The 16,171-nt window shown below is 48.5% G+C and overlaps 2 protein-coding genes across 17 annotated transcripts in view; one reads left to right on the top strand and one right to left on the bottom strand.

Moving 5' to 3' along the window:
- The window catches only part of LOC110522572 (neurexin-3b), a 628,889-nt gene that overhangs the window by 284,521 nt on the left and 328,197 nt on the right, over nucleotides 1-16,171 (top strand). The gene's annotated exons all lie outside the window — the stretch shown is intronic.
- LOC149984169 (uncharacterized) lies at nucleotides 839-1,975 on the bottom strand. Its single transcript, XM_090233399.1, has one exon. It carries the CDS (start codon nucleotides 1,973-1,975, stop codon nucleotides 839-841), a length of 1,137 nt encoding a protein of 378 aa, XP_090089525.1.

Genomic DNA, 16,171 nt, shown 5'->3' with positions numbered 1-16,171 from the left:
GAACTTCTGACAGCAGACTCTCAGAATGATCAATGATCATGAAATAGCCTTGTCTAGACATATTGTTGTATACCTTTTCATATGGATTCTACATTATCATTAAAGCATTGTATAGATACTGGCATTACATTGCCAGTTCAGTGCACTGGCTACAGTGTTGTGGATTATCAATTTGGGACACCTTGTATGTTATCATACCAAAGGATGAGTTATCATACCAATGGAATTATTGATTTTCGTGGATGACATTACAGAAAGGTTGGCCGATATTTTCTTGTTTGTATGTAGATGAAAACAACAGTTTTAAGCATACATTTCACAAGTGCATAAATGGTTGTCTTGTATCACGGAGGGCCCCTGGGCCAGGCTATAGGTGTAGTCTATACTCTCCTAGAATCATTCCCGGAAATGTACTCCAATATTCAGACATCTTTCTGATCGGGTTGAAGATAATTTCTGAATGCATTAGATTACGTATTAGTAGCCTGTCTTTGGTAGCGAGTGTGGCTCGCCTCGTTCCCTCCTACAGTCAAACAAACAGTGACGTTCTGAGATTGTTTTCATCAAAGTAACGCAATGTAATATAAGTAGAAATATAACACGTTACTGAGGCGGCAGGTAGCCTAGTGGTTAGAGCGTTGGGTCAGTAACCGAAAGGTTGCTAGATCGAATCCCTGAGCTGACAAGGTAAAAAATCTGTAATTCTGCCTCTGAACAAGGCAGTTACACTGTCATTGTAAATAAGAATTTGTTCTTAACTGACTCGCCTGGTTAAATAAATCAAAATGACTTTCCACACAATGTAATGGAACACATTGTAATATTGTAATATAATATATTACTTTCTCAAGTAACTAATGACATCACTGGTGCTACAGCTTGCAGTCAGTCTGGAAGGGGCGCTAGGCTGGCTGGAAGGGGCGCTAGGCTGGCTGGAAGGGGCGCTAGGCTGGATGGAAGGGGCGCTAGGCTGGATGGAAGGGGCGCTAGGCTGGATGGAAGGGGCGCTAGGCTGGCTGGAAGGGGCGCTAGGCTGGCTGGAAGGGGCGCTAGGCTGGCTGGAAGGGGCGCTAGGCTGGCTGGAAGGGGCGCTAGGCTGGCTGGAAGGGGCGCTAGGCTGGATGGAAGGGGCGCTAGGCTGGCTGGAAGGGGCGCTAGGCTGGCTGGAAGGGGCGCTAGGCTGGATGGAAGGGGCGCTAGGCTGGATGGAAGGGGCGCTAGGCTGGATGGAAGGGGCGCTAGGCTGGCTGGAAGGGGCGCTAGGCTGGCTGGAAGGGGCGCTAGGCTGGCTGGAAGGGGCGCTAGGCTGGCTGGAAGGGGCGCTAGGCTGGCTGGAAGGGGCGCTAGGCTGGATGGAAGGGGCGCTAGGCTGGCTGGAAGGGGCGCTAGGCTGGCTGGAAGGGGCGCTAGGCTGGATGGAAGGGGCGCTAGGCTGGATGGAAGGGGCGCTAGGCTGGATGGAAGGGGCGCTAGGCTGGCTGGAAGGGGCGCTAGGCTGGCTGGAAGGGGCGCTAGGCTGGATGGAAGGGGCCCTAGGCTGGCTGGAAGGGGCGCTAGGCTGGCTGGAAGGGGCGCTAGGCTGCCTGGAAGGGGCGCTAGGCTGGCTGGAAGGGGCGCTAGGCTGGATGGAAGGGGCCCTAGGCTGGCTGGAAGGGGCGCTAGGCTGGCTGGAAGGGGCGCTAGGCTGGCTGGAAGGGGCGCTAGGCTGGATGGAAGGGGCCCTAGGCTGGCTGGAAGGGGCGCTAGGCTGGCTGGAAGGGGCCCTAGGCTGGCTGGAAGGGGCGCTAGGCTGGCTGGAAGGGGCGCTAGGCTGGATGGAAGGGGCCCTAGGCTGGCTGGAAGGGGCGCTAGGCTGGCTTTGAGGCGGAGTGCAGGAAGGCTGGCATCGCAGGCCGGAAGGCACAAGACACGCACACACTGGCTTTGAACTGAGCACAACAACAGGTCGTTTTGTCATCCCAGACAGCATTCTCATTCTGCACTCAAATTGCTCCAGCAGATATTTTATGCATTCCTTTCCTTTCCCTTCCTCTTACACGAGACCAATCTAGATGTGCATGAATATAAAAGGATGTAAGAGGTTTGTTTATTCCCTGCTATGTTCTCCTGGTGATAAGGAGGTAAAGTACTCATCCAGCCGACTGAATGTCAAGTACAGGTAATAACATGCACACACATGCATGAGCGTACACACACACACACACACACCACAAACACATCTACACCACAAACATAGCCACGCCACACACATGCATGAGTGTACACACACACACACACACACACATCCACACCACAAACGCATCCACACCACAAACACAGCCACGCCACACACATGCATGAGCGTACACACACACACACACACACACACATCCATACCACAAACACATCCACACCACAAACACATCCACACCAGAAACACAGCCACGCCACACACATGCATGAGCGTACACACACACACACACATCCACACCACAAACACATCCACACCACAAACACATCCACACCAGAAACACAGCCACGCCACACACATGCATGAGCGTACACACACACACACACACACACACATCCATACCACAAACACATCCACACCACAAACACAGCCACACCACAAACACAGCCACACCACAAACACAGCCACACCACAAACACAGCCACACCACAAACACAGCCACACCACAAACACATCCACACCACAAACACATCCACACCACAAACACAGCCACACCACAAACACAGCCACACCACAAACACATCCACACCACAAACACAGCCACACCACAAACACATCCACACCACAAACACATCCACACCACAAACACATCCACACCACAAACACATCCACACCACAAACACAGCCACACCACAAACACAGCCACACCACAAACACAGCCACACCACAAACACATCCACACCACAAACACATCCACACCACAAACACAGCCACGCCACACACATGCATGAGCGTACACACACACACACACATCCACACCACAAACACATCCACACCACAAACACAGCCACACCACAAACACATCCACACCACAAACACAGCCACACCACAAACACAGCCACACCACAAACACATCCACACCACAAACACATCCACACCACAAACACAGCCATGCCACACACATGCATGAGCGTACACGCACACACACACACACACACACACACACACACACACACACACACACCAGACCTCATTAAGCTGCTAGGTACATACAGATGGAGAGACGTGGGATTTTTAGATAAGACTAGAAGAAAAGCAGGGTTGGTCTCGGAGAGAGAAAGAGAGAGAGAGTTAGAGAGAGAGAGAGAGAGAGAGAGAGAGAGAGAGAGAGAGAGAGAGAGAGAGAGAGAGAGAGTTAGAGAGAGTTAGAGAGAGAGAGAGAGAGAGAGAGAGAGAGTTAGAGAGAGAGAGAGGTTGTTATCTAGAGGACATCCTGGACATTATAGGAGGTGAATGGGACACTTCTAAACACTCTGTCTCACAGACCTATTTTACCTTAATGCACTGTAGGCCATTCACTTACTGCTTCCCATTCTGTAAAAACAAACTTGTACTGATGTGGTCATGTGCTGGTCATTTCAACCTCAACTTTTGTCTTTATGCCTTCTCCCTGCCACGCTAACAGGGTGGTTTTTAATGATGCTTTTAACATTTTAACAGTGAACTCTCCTCTCTGATTTTCTGATGAGCGGTAATACCGATGCTCCTACCCATAATCATAGACAGGTAGACCTGTGGAAAGAGCAAGTCCTTCATCTTAACCACACTGTCATCCCAGCTTTACTGGCTTCCGTAGATTGACTGGCATGTGTCGACCTCTTCACAGCTGACAGGAAGAAAGATAAGATGAAAGTAATATTATTTAGTATTCTGCTGTAGAATTGTAATATTTAGTAAATGGCTCTTAACACTTATTTTTCCAGTTATAATCGTTTATTTTCTCTCAGTTCTAATACAGGTTTGTCTCTTGAGAATGAACATCCCCACTTCCTGTTTCAAATTCTCTCATTTGAGGAAAGTGTTTTTTGAAGGATCTGGTCAAAGGCCTTCTCTGATGAGGAGGAGAGGCATTGAAGACTGTGGCCTCCAAGACGTTGTTTGATCATTCCAAGAGGGTATTTATCTGGAGTGTGTGTGTGTGTGTGTGTGTGTGTGTGTGTGAGTGTGTGTGTGTGTGTGTGTGTGTGTGTGTGTGTGTGTGTCAAGAGGTTCTTTATCTGTCTATTTGTTAGATATACATGCTGCTTTAGCTAATGACGTGAAGTCTAATAGTGGAGTTGGAGAGGTGCCTTAATGACGTGAAGTCTAAAGGGGGAGTTGGAGAGGTGCCTTAATGATGTGAAGTCTAAAGGGGAGTTGGAGTGGAGCCTTAATGATGTGAAGTCTAAAGGGGAGTTTGAGAGGTGCCTTAATGATGTGAAGTCTAAAGGGGAGTTGGAGAGGAGCCTTAATGATGTGAAGTCTAAAGGGGAGTTGGAGAGGAGCCTTAATGATGTGAAGTCTAAAGGGGAGTTTGAGAGGTGCCTTAATGATGTGAAGTCTAAAGGGGAGTTGGAGAGGAGCCTTAATGATGTGAAGTCTAAAGGGGAGTTGGAGAGGTGCCTTAATGATGTGAAGTCTAAAGGGGAGTTGGAGAGGAGCCTTAATGATGTGAAGTCTAAAGGGGAGTTGGAGAGGAGCCTTAATGTGGTGAAGTCTAAAGGGGAGTTGGAGAGGTGCCTTAATGATGTGAAGTCTAAAGGGGAGTTGGAGAGGAGCCTTAATGATGTGAAGTCTAAAGGGGAGTTGGAGAGGAGCCTTAATGATGTGAAGTCAAAAGGGAGTTGGAGAGGAGCCTTAATGACGGGAAGTCTAAAGGGGAGTTGGAGAAGAGCCTTAATGATGTGAAGTCTAATAGGGGAGTTGGAGAGGAGCCTTAATGATGTGAAGTCTAATAGGGGAGTTGGAGAGGTGCCTTAATGATGTGAAGTCTAAAGGGGAGTTGGAGAGGAGCCTTAATGATGTGAAGTCTAAAGGGAGTTGGAGAGGAGCCTTAATGATGTGAAGTCTAATAGGGGAGTTGGAGAGGAGCCTTAATGATGTGAAGTCTAATAGGGGAGTTGGAGAGGTGCCTTAATGATGTGAAGTCTAAAGGGGAGTTGGAGAGGAGCCTTAATGATGTGAAGTCTAAAGGGAGTTGGAGAGGAGCCTTAATGATGTGAAGTCTAAAGGGGAGTTGGAGAGGAGCCTTAATGATGTGAAGTCTAATAGGGGAGTTGGAGAGGTGCCTTAATGATGTGAAGTCTAATAGGGGAGTTGGAGAGGTGCCTTAATGATGTGAAGTCTAAAGGGGAGTTGGAGAGGTGTCTTAATGATGTGAAGTCTAAAGGGGAGTTGGAGAGGAGCCTTAATGATGTGAAGTCTAATAGGGGAGTTGGAGAGGTGCCTTAATGACGTGAAGTCTAAAGGGGGAGTTGGAGAGGAGCCTTAATGACGTGAAGTCTAAAGGGAGTTGGAGAGGAGCCTTAATGATGTGAAGTCTAAAGGGGGAGTTGGAGAGGAGCCTTAATGATGTGAAGTCTAAAGGGGAGTTGGAGAGGAGCCTTAATGATGTGAAGTCTAAAGGGGGAGTTGGAGAGGAGCCTTAATGATGTGAAGTCTAAAGGGGGAGTTGGAGAGGAGCCTTAATGACGTGAAGTCTAAAGGGGAGTTGGAGAGGAGCCTTAATGATGTGAAGTCTAAAGGGGGAGTTGGAGAGGAGCCTTAATGATGTGAAGTCTAAAGGGGAGTTGGAGAGGTGCCTTAATGACGTGAAGTCTAATAGGGGAGTTGGAGAGGTGCCTTAATGATGTGAAGTCTAAAGGGGAGTTGGAGAGGAGCCTTAATGATGTGAAGTCTAAAGGGAGTTGGAGAGGAGCCTTAATGATGTGAAGTCTAATAGGGGAGTTGGAGAGGAGCCTTAATGATGTGAAGTCTAATAGGGGAGTTGGAGAGGTGCCTTAATGATGTGAAGTCTAAAGGGGAGTTGGAGAGGAGCCTTAATGATGTGAAGTCTAAAGGGAGTTGGAGAGGAGCCTTAATGATGTGAAGTCTAAAGGGGAGTTGGAGAGGAGCCTTAATGATGTGAAGTCTAATAGGGGAGTTGGAGAGGTGCCTTAATGATGTGAAGTCTAATAGGGGAGTTGGAGAGGTGCCTTAATGATGTGAAGTCTAAAGGGGAGTTGGAGAGGAGCCTTAATGATGTGAAGTCTAATAAGGGAGTTGGAGAGGTGCCTTAATGACGTGAAGTCTAAAGGGGGAGTTGGAGAGGAGCCTTAATGACATGAAGTCTAAAGGGAGTTGGAGAGGAGCCTTAATGATGTGAAGTCTAAAGGGGGAGTTGGAGAGGAGCCTTAATGATGTGAAGTCTAAAGGGGAGTTGGAGAGGAGCCTTAATGATGTGAAGTCTAAAGGGGGAGTTGGAGAGGAGCCTTAATGATGTGAAGTCTAAAGGGGGAGTTGGAGAGGAGCCTTAATGACGTGAAGTCTAAAGGGGAGTTGGAGAGGAGCCTTAATGATGTGAAGTCTAAAGGGGGAGTTGGAGAGGAGCCTTAATGACGTGAAGTCTAAAGGGGAGTTGGAGAGGTGCCTTAATGACGTGAAGTCTAATAGGGGAGTTGGAGAGGTGCCTTAATGACGTGAAGTCTAAAGGGAGTTGGAGAGGAGCCTTAATGACGTGAAGTCTAAAGGGAGTTGGAGAGGAGCCTTAATGACGTGAAGTCTAAAGGGAGTTGGAGAGGAGCCTTAATGACGTGAAGTCTAAAGGGAGTTGGAGAGGAGCCTTAATGATGTGAAGTCTAAAGGGAGTTGGAGAGGAGCCTTAATGACGTGAAGTCTAAAGGTAGTTGGAGAGGTGCCTTAATGACAAGAAGTCTAAAGGTAGTTGGAGAGGTGCCTTAATGACAAGAAGTCTAATAGGGGAGTTGGAGAGGTGCCTTAATGACGTGAAGTCTAAAGGTAGTTGGAGAGGAGCCTTAATGATGTGAAGTCTAATAGGGGAGTTGGAGAGGAGCCTAAATGACGTGAAGTCTAATAGGGGAGTTGGAGAGGAGCCTTAATGATGTGAAGTCTAAAGGGGGAGTTGGAGAGGAGCCTTAATGACGTGAAGTCTAAAGGGGAGTTGGAGAGGTGCCTTAATGACAAGAAGTCTAATAGGGGAGTTGGAGAGGTGCCTTAATGACGTGAAGTCTAAAGGTAGTTGGAGAGGTGCCTTAATGATGTGAAGTCTAAAGGGGAGTTGGAGAGGAGCCTTAATGATGTGAAGTCTAAAGGGGAGTTGGAGAGGTGCCTTAATGATGTGAAGTCTAAAGGGGAGTTGGAGAGGAGCCTTAATGATGTGAAGTCTAAAGGGGAGTTGGAGAGGAGCCTTAATGTGGTGAAGTCTAAAGGGGAGTTGGAGAGGTGCCTTAATGATGTGAAGTCTAAAGGGGAGTTGGAGAGGAGCCTTAATGATGTGAAGTCTAAAGGGGAGTTGGAGAGGAGTCTTAATGATGTGAAGTCAAAAGGGAGTTGGAGAGGAGCCTTAATGACGGGAAGTCTAAAGGGGAGTTGGAGAAGAGCCTTAATGATGTGAAGTCTAATAGGGGAGTTGGAGAGGAGCCTTAATGATGTGAAGTCTAATAGGGGAGTTGGAGAGGTGCCTTAATGATGTGAAGTCTAAAGGGGAGTTGGAGAGGAGCCTTAATGATGTGAAGTCTAAAGGGAGTTGGAGAGGAGCCTTAATGATGTGAAGTCTAATAGGGGAGTTGGAGAGGAGCCTTAATGATGTGAAGTCTAATAGGGGAGTTGGAGAGGTGCCTTAATGATGTGAAGTCTAAAGGGGAGTTGGAGAGGAGCCTTAATGATGTGAAGTCTAAAGGGAGTTGGAGAGGAGCCTTAATGATGTGAAGTCTAAAGGGGAGTTGGAGAGGAGCCTTAATGATGTGAAGTCTAATAGGGGAGTTGGAGAGGTGCCTTAATGATGTGAAGTCTAATAGGGGAGTTGGAGAGGTGCCTTAATGATGTGAAGTCTAAAGGGGAGTTGGAGAGGTGTCTTAAAACCTGTTAAATCTACCCCCACCTTTTTTGAAAATTCTGTTAAAAATCGCGCAACTTTTCAGCGTCCTGCTACTCATGCCAGGAATATAGTATATGCATATGATTAGTATGTGTGGATAGAAAACACTCTGAAGTTTATAAAACTGGTTAAATCACGGCTGTGACTATAACAGAGCGTGTGTTTCATTGAAAAACGCAAGAAAAACTGCTCTCTGAAAGCAAAAAATAATTTCCATAAGTCACTTCCACCAGTTGTTAAAGGAGAACAGAATTTAATGGAAATTTGCCTGCACTTCATACAAATTCCGCACGATGGCGCCATTGTACTAATTTTCAATCGAATTAATTGTTGGAAAATCCATCTGTCTGACCCCAAGTTTTCCAGTCTTCACCCGGATGCAGTTCAAGGAGAGATCAGATTGCATTGTTTTTGAAGTGAGGACCTATTGAAGAGACATCGCCCTGTAATCGTTTTGATAGATTATAAACGTTTACTAATACCTAAAGTTGGATTACAAAAGGATTTCGAAGTGTTTTGTGAAAGTTTATCGTCGACTTTTTTAATTTTAAAAAATTACGCAGCGTTTAAAAACGATGAATTTTTCTGAATGACACTACTTCAATACAAAGCTATTTTGGGTATATATGGACCGATTTAAACGAAAAAAAGACCCAATAGTGATGTTTATGGGGCATATAGGAGTGCCAAGAAAGAAGCTCGTCTAAGGTAATGAATGTTTTATATTTTATTTCTGCGTTTTGGGTAGCGCCGTCTATCGCAAAATCTGTTGTTTACGTGTCGAGCTGGCATTTTGGGGGGTGCATGCTATCAGATAATAGCTTCTGATGCTTTCGCCGAAAAGCATTTTAAAAATCTGACTTGCTGGCTAGGTTCACAACGAGTGTAGCTTTAATTTAATACCCTGCTTGTGAATTTTGATCAAGGTTTGAGTTTTAACGAGTACATTTAGCATTTAGCGTAGCGCATTTGCATTTCCAGGTGCCTACTTGGGACATGTGCGTCTCAAGTAGATTCAAGAAGTTAATGATGTGAAGTCTAAAGGGGAGTTGGAGAGGAGCCTTAATGATGTGAAGTCTAATAGGGGAGTTGGAGAGGTGCCTTAATGACGTGAAGTCTAAAGGGGGAGTTGGAGAGGAGCCTTAATGACGTGAAGTCTAAAGGGAGTTGGAGAGGAGCCTTAATGATGTGAAGTCTAAAGGGGGAGTTGGAGAGGAGCCTTAATGATGTGAAGTCTAAAGGGGAGTTGGAGAGGAGCCTTAATGATGTGAAGTCTAAAGGGGGAGTTGGAGAGGAGCCTTAATGATGTGAAGTCTAAAGGGGGAGTTGGAGAGGAGCCTTAATGACGTGAAGTCTAAAGGGGAGTTGGAGAGGAGCCTTAATGATGTGAAGTCTAAAGGGGGAGTTGGAGAGGAGCCTTAATGATGTGAAGTCTAAAGGGGAGTTGGAGAGGTGCCTTAATGACGTGAAGTCTAATAGGGGAGTTGGAGAGGTGCCTTAATGATGTGAAGTCTAAAGGGGAGTTGGAGAGGAGCCTTAATGATGTGAAGTCTAAAGGGAGTTGGAGAGGAGCCTTAATGATGTGAAGTCTAATAGGGGAGTTGGAGAGGAGCCTTAATGATGTGAAGTCTAATAGGGGAGTTGGAGAGGTGCCTTAATGATGTGAAGTCTAAAGGGGAGTTGGAGAGGAGCCTTAATGATGTGAAGTCTAAAGGGAGTTGGAGAGGAGCCTTAATGATGTGAAGTCTAAAGGGGAGTTGGAGAGGAGCCTTAATGATGTGAAGTCTAATAGGGGAGTTGGAGAGGTGCCTTAATGATGTGAAGTCTAATAGGGGAGTTGGAGAGGTGCCTTAATGATGTGAAGTCTAAAGGGGAGTTGGAGAGGAGCCTTAATGATGTGAAGTCTAATAAGGGAGTTGGAGAGGTGCCTTAATGACGTGAAGTCTAAAGGGGGAGTTGGAGAGGAGCCTTAATGACATGAAGTCTAAAGGGAGTTGGAGAGGAGCCTTAATGATGTGAAGTCTAAAGGGGGAGTTGGAGAGGAGCCTTAATGATGTGAAGTCTAAAGGGGAGTTGGAGAGGAGCCTTAATGATGTGAAGTCTAAAGGGGGAGTTGGAGAGGAGCCTTAATGATGTGAAGTCTAAAGGGGGAGTTGGAGAGGAGCCTTAATGACGTGAAGTCTAAAGGGGAGTTGGAGAGGAGCCTTAATGATGTGAAGTCTAAAGGGGGAGTTGGAGAGGAGCCTTAATGACGTGAAGTCTAAAGGGGAGTTGGAGAGGTGCCTTAATGACGTGAAGTCTAATAGGGGAGTTGGAGAGGTGCCTTAATGACGTGAAGTCTAAAGGGAGTTGGAGAGGAGCCTTAATGACGTGAAGTCTAAAGGGAGTTGGAGAGGAGCCTTAATGACGTGAAGTCTAAAGGGAGTTGGAGAGGAGCCTTAATGACGTGAAGTCTAAAGGGAGTTGGAGAGGAGCCTTAATGATGTGAAGTCTAAAGGGAGTTGGAGAGGAGCCTTAATGACGTGAAGTCTAAAGGTAGTTGGAGAGGTGCCTTAATGACAAGAAGTCTAAAGGTAGTTGGAGAGGTGCCTTAATGACAAGAAGTCTAATAGGGGAGTTGGAGAGGTGCCTTAATGACGTGAAGTCTAAAGGTAGTTGGAGAGGAGCCTTAATGATGTGAAGTCTAATAGGGGAGTTGGAGAGGAGCCTAAATGACGTGAAGTCTAATAGGGGAGTTGGAGAGGAGCCTTAATGATGTGAAGTCTAAAGGGGGAGTTGGAGAGGAGCCTTAATGACGTGAAGTCTAAAGGGGAGTTGGAGAGGTGCCTTAATGACAAGAAGTCTAATAGGGGAGTTGGAGAGGTGCCTTAATGACGTGAAGTCTAAAGGTAGTTGGAGAGGTGCCTTAATGACATGAAGTCTAATAGGGGATTTGGAGAGGAGCCTTAATGATGTGAAGTCTAATAGGGGAGTTGGAGAGGAGCCTAAATGACGTGAAGTCTAATAGGGGAGTTGGAGAGGAGCCTTAATGATGTGAAGTCTAAAGGGGGAGTTGGAGAGGAGCCTTAATGACGTGAAGTCTAAAGGGGAGTTGGAGAGGAGCCTTAATGATAACTCACAGATAATTACTGCTCCTATCTGTCTGTGTCTGCCCTAGTACAATTATTGTGTCAATAGCTTCACAACCCACAGACCCAGTTCACACACTGGATGGGACTAGGGATGCATTTTCTTACATTAAAAGACTCATCTTTTTTTGTCTTACACAATTCTTACTTCTCAAAGTTTGCCAATGGTGGATCATCAGCTTGTCTGTCAGTGTCAAACATAATCAGTGTTGTGGAAGCTACTCTGAAAACATTGTTTTCCAAGCTACAAATGACTTCACACTGAAAGAAGTTATACTACACTCAAGCTACCCTTAAGGAAAATGTAGTTTAATTAACTAAGTTGTTCACTACATTCAAATTACTTTGTGAAAGATTATCATATCTAAATAAGAAATGTCATAGAATTCAAATTGCAACAACAAATCACTTTGGAGTCATATGCTAACAGAATGTGTAATTTAGCCTATTAAACACAAAAGCGATGTTTCAAGTGAGAATTAGGTCTGATGCCAATAGAGAAAGGAAATTATTGCCTAAATATTTTATTAAATAATTATATTTTATTTTTGCAAAAAAAAGTAATGTGTAGTTCCAGTAGTTAGCTATACCACTATATGGCAAAACCAATAATTACCTGAAAACACTACGAACTTAGTTCAGCGACCGACACTGATCCTGTAATGGACCGTCACCGCCAGGGTCTCCAAGTTAGCACTGCAATGAAGGTGGCCATGCCTGTCTCTCTGGACTGCAGTGTGGGCTGCCTTGGGGATGCCGCTTCTCACAGAGCTATAATACACACAAACACACACACACACACACACATACACACACACACACACACACACACACACACACACACACACACACACACACAATCACAGACCTATAACACATAAAACCAAAGTAGGACACTGATGTCATTTAGATTAGCTCCCTGCACAGCAGAACACCGTTATTACATTTGGTGGTTGACATGGGACCCAATTACCAGACATGGACGGTGGCTGCTGGGACCCAATAACCAGACAGGGACGATGGCTGCTGGGGCCCGATGGCTGCTGGTGCCCGATGGCTGCCGGGGCCCGATGGCTGCTGGGGCCCGATGGCTGCCGGGGCCCGATGGCTGCCGGGGCCCGATGGCTGCCGGGGCCCGATGGCTGCTGGGGCCCGATGGCTGCCGGGGCCCGCATTTCATATAGTTTCTCAGGTACCCTGGAGGGAGGACACGAGAGTGAGAGATGGGGAGGGGGGGTTGGGGGATGGGGATAAATATTAGGGTAAATGAAGACAGGCGTCATCACTGCAATTGTCAAAGCGATTTACTAGAGTGCGGAGAGGAGTGTTGTCCAGAGCTGACTCTGGGTCTGTTTTATTCCCTCTGAGACTCTGGGTCTGTTCTATTCCATCTGAGACTCTGGGTCTGTTCTGTTCCCTCTGAGACTCTGGGTCTGTTCTATTCCCTCTGAGACTCTGGGTCTGTTCTGTTCCCTCTGAGACTCTGGGTCTGTTCTCTTCCCTCTGAGACTCTGGGTCTGTTCTGTTCCCCCCGAGTCCCCCTAACCCTAACCCTAACCCTAACCCTAACCCTCTTCCCATTCATCCTCCCCAAACCCTAACCCCCTTCACCATCCCATCCCCTAACCCCCTTCACCATCCCATCCCCTAACCCTAACCCCCTTCACCATCCCATCCCCTAACCCTAACCCCCTTCACCACCCCATCCCCTAACCCTAACCCCCTTCACCACCCCATCCCCTAACCTTAACCCCCTTCACCATCCCATCCCCTAACCCTAACCCCCTTCACCATCCCATCCACTAACCCTAACCCCCTTCACCATCCCATCCCCTAACCCTAACCCCCTTCACCATCCCATCCCATCCCCTAACCCCCTTCACCATCCCATCCCCTAACCCTAACCCTTTCACCATCCCATCCCCTAACCCTAACCCCCTTCACCATCCCATCCCCTAACCCCCTTCACCATCCCATCCCCTAACCCTAACCCCCTTCACCATCCCATCCCCTAACCCTAACCCCCTTCACCATCCCATCCCTAACCCTAACCCCCTTCACCATCCCATCCCCTAACCCTAACCCCCTTCACCATACCATCCCCTAACCCCCTTCACCATCCCATCCCATCCCCTAACCCTAACCCCCTTCACCATCCCATCCCCTAACCCTAACCCCCTTCACCATCCCATCCCCTAACCCCCTTCTCCATCCCATCCCATCCCATCCCCTAACCCTAACCCCCTTCACCATCCCATCCCTTAACCCTAACCCCCTTCACCATCCCATCCCCTAACCCCCTTCACCATCCCATCCCCTAACCCCCTTCACCATCCCATCCCATCCCCTAACCCTAACCCCCTTCACCATTTGTTTGTTTTCCAAACCTGTCACTTAAACAATACGCTCCGTCTCCAACCCTCCCACCCTCCACTCCAGCCCTTCACGCTTCCTGTCAGCCCCGATCAAGGGATCTCCCGTCTGGGGCCTAATGCCTCAGAAAAGGCTTCAGAGAGCACGCTGGGATGTCGTATGTGTCATTGTAGCATGAAGAAGCTATGCTTAATACCGGCTGAATGGTTTTCTGTTCTGTTTATCGTAACCTCGTACGGTTGTTACAGTAGCTCCACTGTTGTTATGATGAGCATCAGACTATTGTTTATTTTGAATTAGTATTTATTCATATTTTATCACAAAATAAAATTAAAAACGGTTGGATAGAAGGTGGATAGAATGTCATTTATTTACTGTTGTAATATTATCTGTAGGCAAAAGCCCTTTTGTAAAATTATCTGTAAAAAAAAGCCCTGTTGGGAGATTGTACCTCATCTTATTTACCATCCCCTCGCCGGTTGTTGACTAGTGGTCTGGCGGTGTGTGTGTGTGTGTGTGTGTGTGTGTGCGCGTGTGTGTGTGTGTATGTGTGTGTGTGTGTGTGTGTGCGCGCGCGTGCGTGTGCGTGCGTGTGTGTGTGTGTGTGACAGTGAAAGGGCCTGGCTAGACCATGCTGTTACACCCTCTCCAGAGTACTGGAGATTCAGGCTTCCATCTTCCCACCTTCCCGCCTCCTGTGTATCGATCAGGTGCACACACACAATCCGACATACACATACGCACGCACGCGCACATACATACACACTCCATTGTGGAGACCTCCTCATTACTACCTTCTCCTCCACACTATCATGCTGTCACTGGCATCTGGTCTGCTATGCTACTCCTTACTCTCCTGCCAGGGAGGTAGGGAGGCTGATGATGTTTTGTTTTAATCTCTCATTTAAAAATGCCAGTTTGGCAGCGCACCATCTGTCTGTCTCTATGGTTTCCTGGCTGCTGGCACGGCCCCTGGTCCACCTTCTCCCTTCTCTTTCCCCCGTCCTCCATCAGGTCGAACATCTCCCAGACTCAGGGCGAGGCTGCCCTTTGCTCTCACCCCTGCCTCAGCCCCTGCCTCAGCCCCTGCCTCCCTCCCCCTGCCTCAGCCCCTACCTCATCCCCTACCTAATCCCCTACCTAATCCCCTACCTAATCCCTTACCTCATCCCCTACCTAATCCCCTACCTCACCCCCTGCCTCAGCCCCTACCTAATCCCCTACCTAATCCCCTACCTAATCCCCTACCTAATCCCTTACCTCAACCCCTACCTCATCCCCTACCTAATCCCCTACCTAATCCCTTACCTCATCCCCTACCTAATCCCCTACCTCACCCCCTGCCTCATCCCCTACCTAATCCCCTACCTAATCCCTTACCTCATCCCCTACCTAATCCCCTACCTAATCCCCTACCTAATCCCTTACCTCAACCCCTACCTCATCCCCTACCTCACCCCCTGCCTCATCCCCTACCTAATCCCCTACCTAATCCCCTACCTCACCCCCTACCTCAGCCCCTACCTCATCCCCTACCTCATCCCCTACCTAATCCTCTACCTAATCCCTTACCTCAACCCCTACCTCATCCCCTACCTAATCCCCTACCTCAACCCCTGCCTCAGCCCCTACCTCATCCCCTACCTCAGCCCCTGCCTCCCTCCCCCTACCTCATCCCCTACCTCATCCCCTGCCTCAGCCCCTGCCTCCCTCCCCCTACCTCAGCCCCTACCTAATCCCCTACCTAATCCCCTACCTAATCCCCTACCTAATCCCTTACCTCAACCCCTACCTCATCCCCTACCTAATCCCCTACCTCAACCCCTGCCTCAGCCCCTACCTCATCCCCTACCTCATCCCCTACCTAATCCCCTACCTAATCCCTTACCTCATCCCCTACCTAATCCCCTACCTCAACCCCTGCCTCAGCCGCTACCTCATCCCCTACCTCATCCCCTACCTAATCCCCTACCTAATCCCTTACCTCATCCCCTACCTAATCCTCTACATCAGCCCCTGCCTCAGCCCCTACCTCCCACCCCCTGCCTCCCACCCCCTGCCTGAGCCCCTGCCTCAGCCCCTGCCTCCCACCCCCTGCCTCAGCCCCTACCTAATCCCCTACCTAATCCCTTACCTCATCCCCTACCTAATCCCTTACCTCATCCCCTACCTAATCCCCTACCTAATCCCTTACCTCATCCCCTACCTAATCCTCTACATCAGACCCTGCCTCAGCCCCTACCTCCCACCCCCTGCCTCCCACCCCCTGCCTCAGCCCCTGCCTCCCACCCCCTGCCTCAGCCCCTACCTCAGCCCCTGCCTCCCACCCCCTGCCTCAGCCCCTGCCTCCCACCCCCTGCCTCAGCCCCTACCTCAGCCCCTACCTCAGCCCCTACCTCAGCCCCTACCTCAGCCCCTACCTAATCCCCTACCTAATCCCCTACCTAATCCCCTACCTAATCCCTTACCTCATCCCCTACCTAATCCCCTACCTCAACCCCTGCCTCAGCCCCTACCTCAACCCCTGCCTCAGCCCCTACCTAATCCCCTACCTAATCCCCTACCTAATCCCCTACCTAATCCCTT

Source organism: Oncorhynchus mykiss, chromosome 4 (assembly GCF_057628025.1).
Source record: "Oncorhynchus mykiss isolate SJ-2025 chromosome 4, ASM5762802v1, whole genome shotgun sequence".
NCBI lineage: Eukaryota > Metazoa > Chordata > Actinopteri > Salmoniformes > Salmonidae > Oncorhynchus > Oncorhynchus mykiss.
The sequence above is the reverse complement of the archived record's forward strand: the minus strand, read 5'-3'. Positions and strand labels throughout refer to the sequence as shown.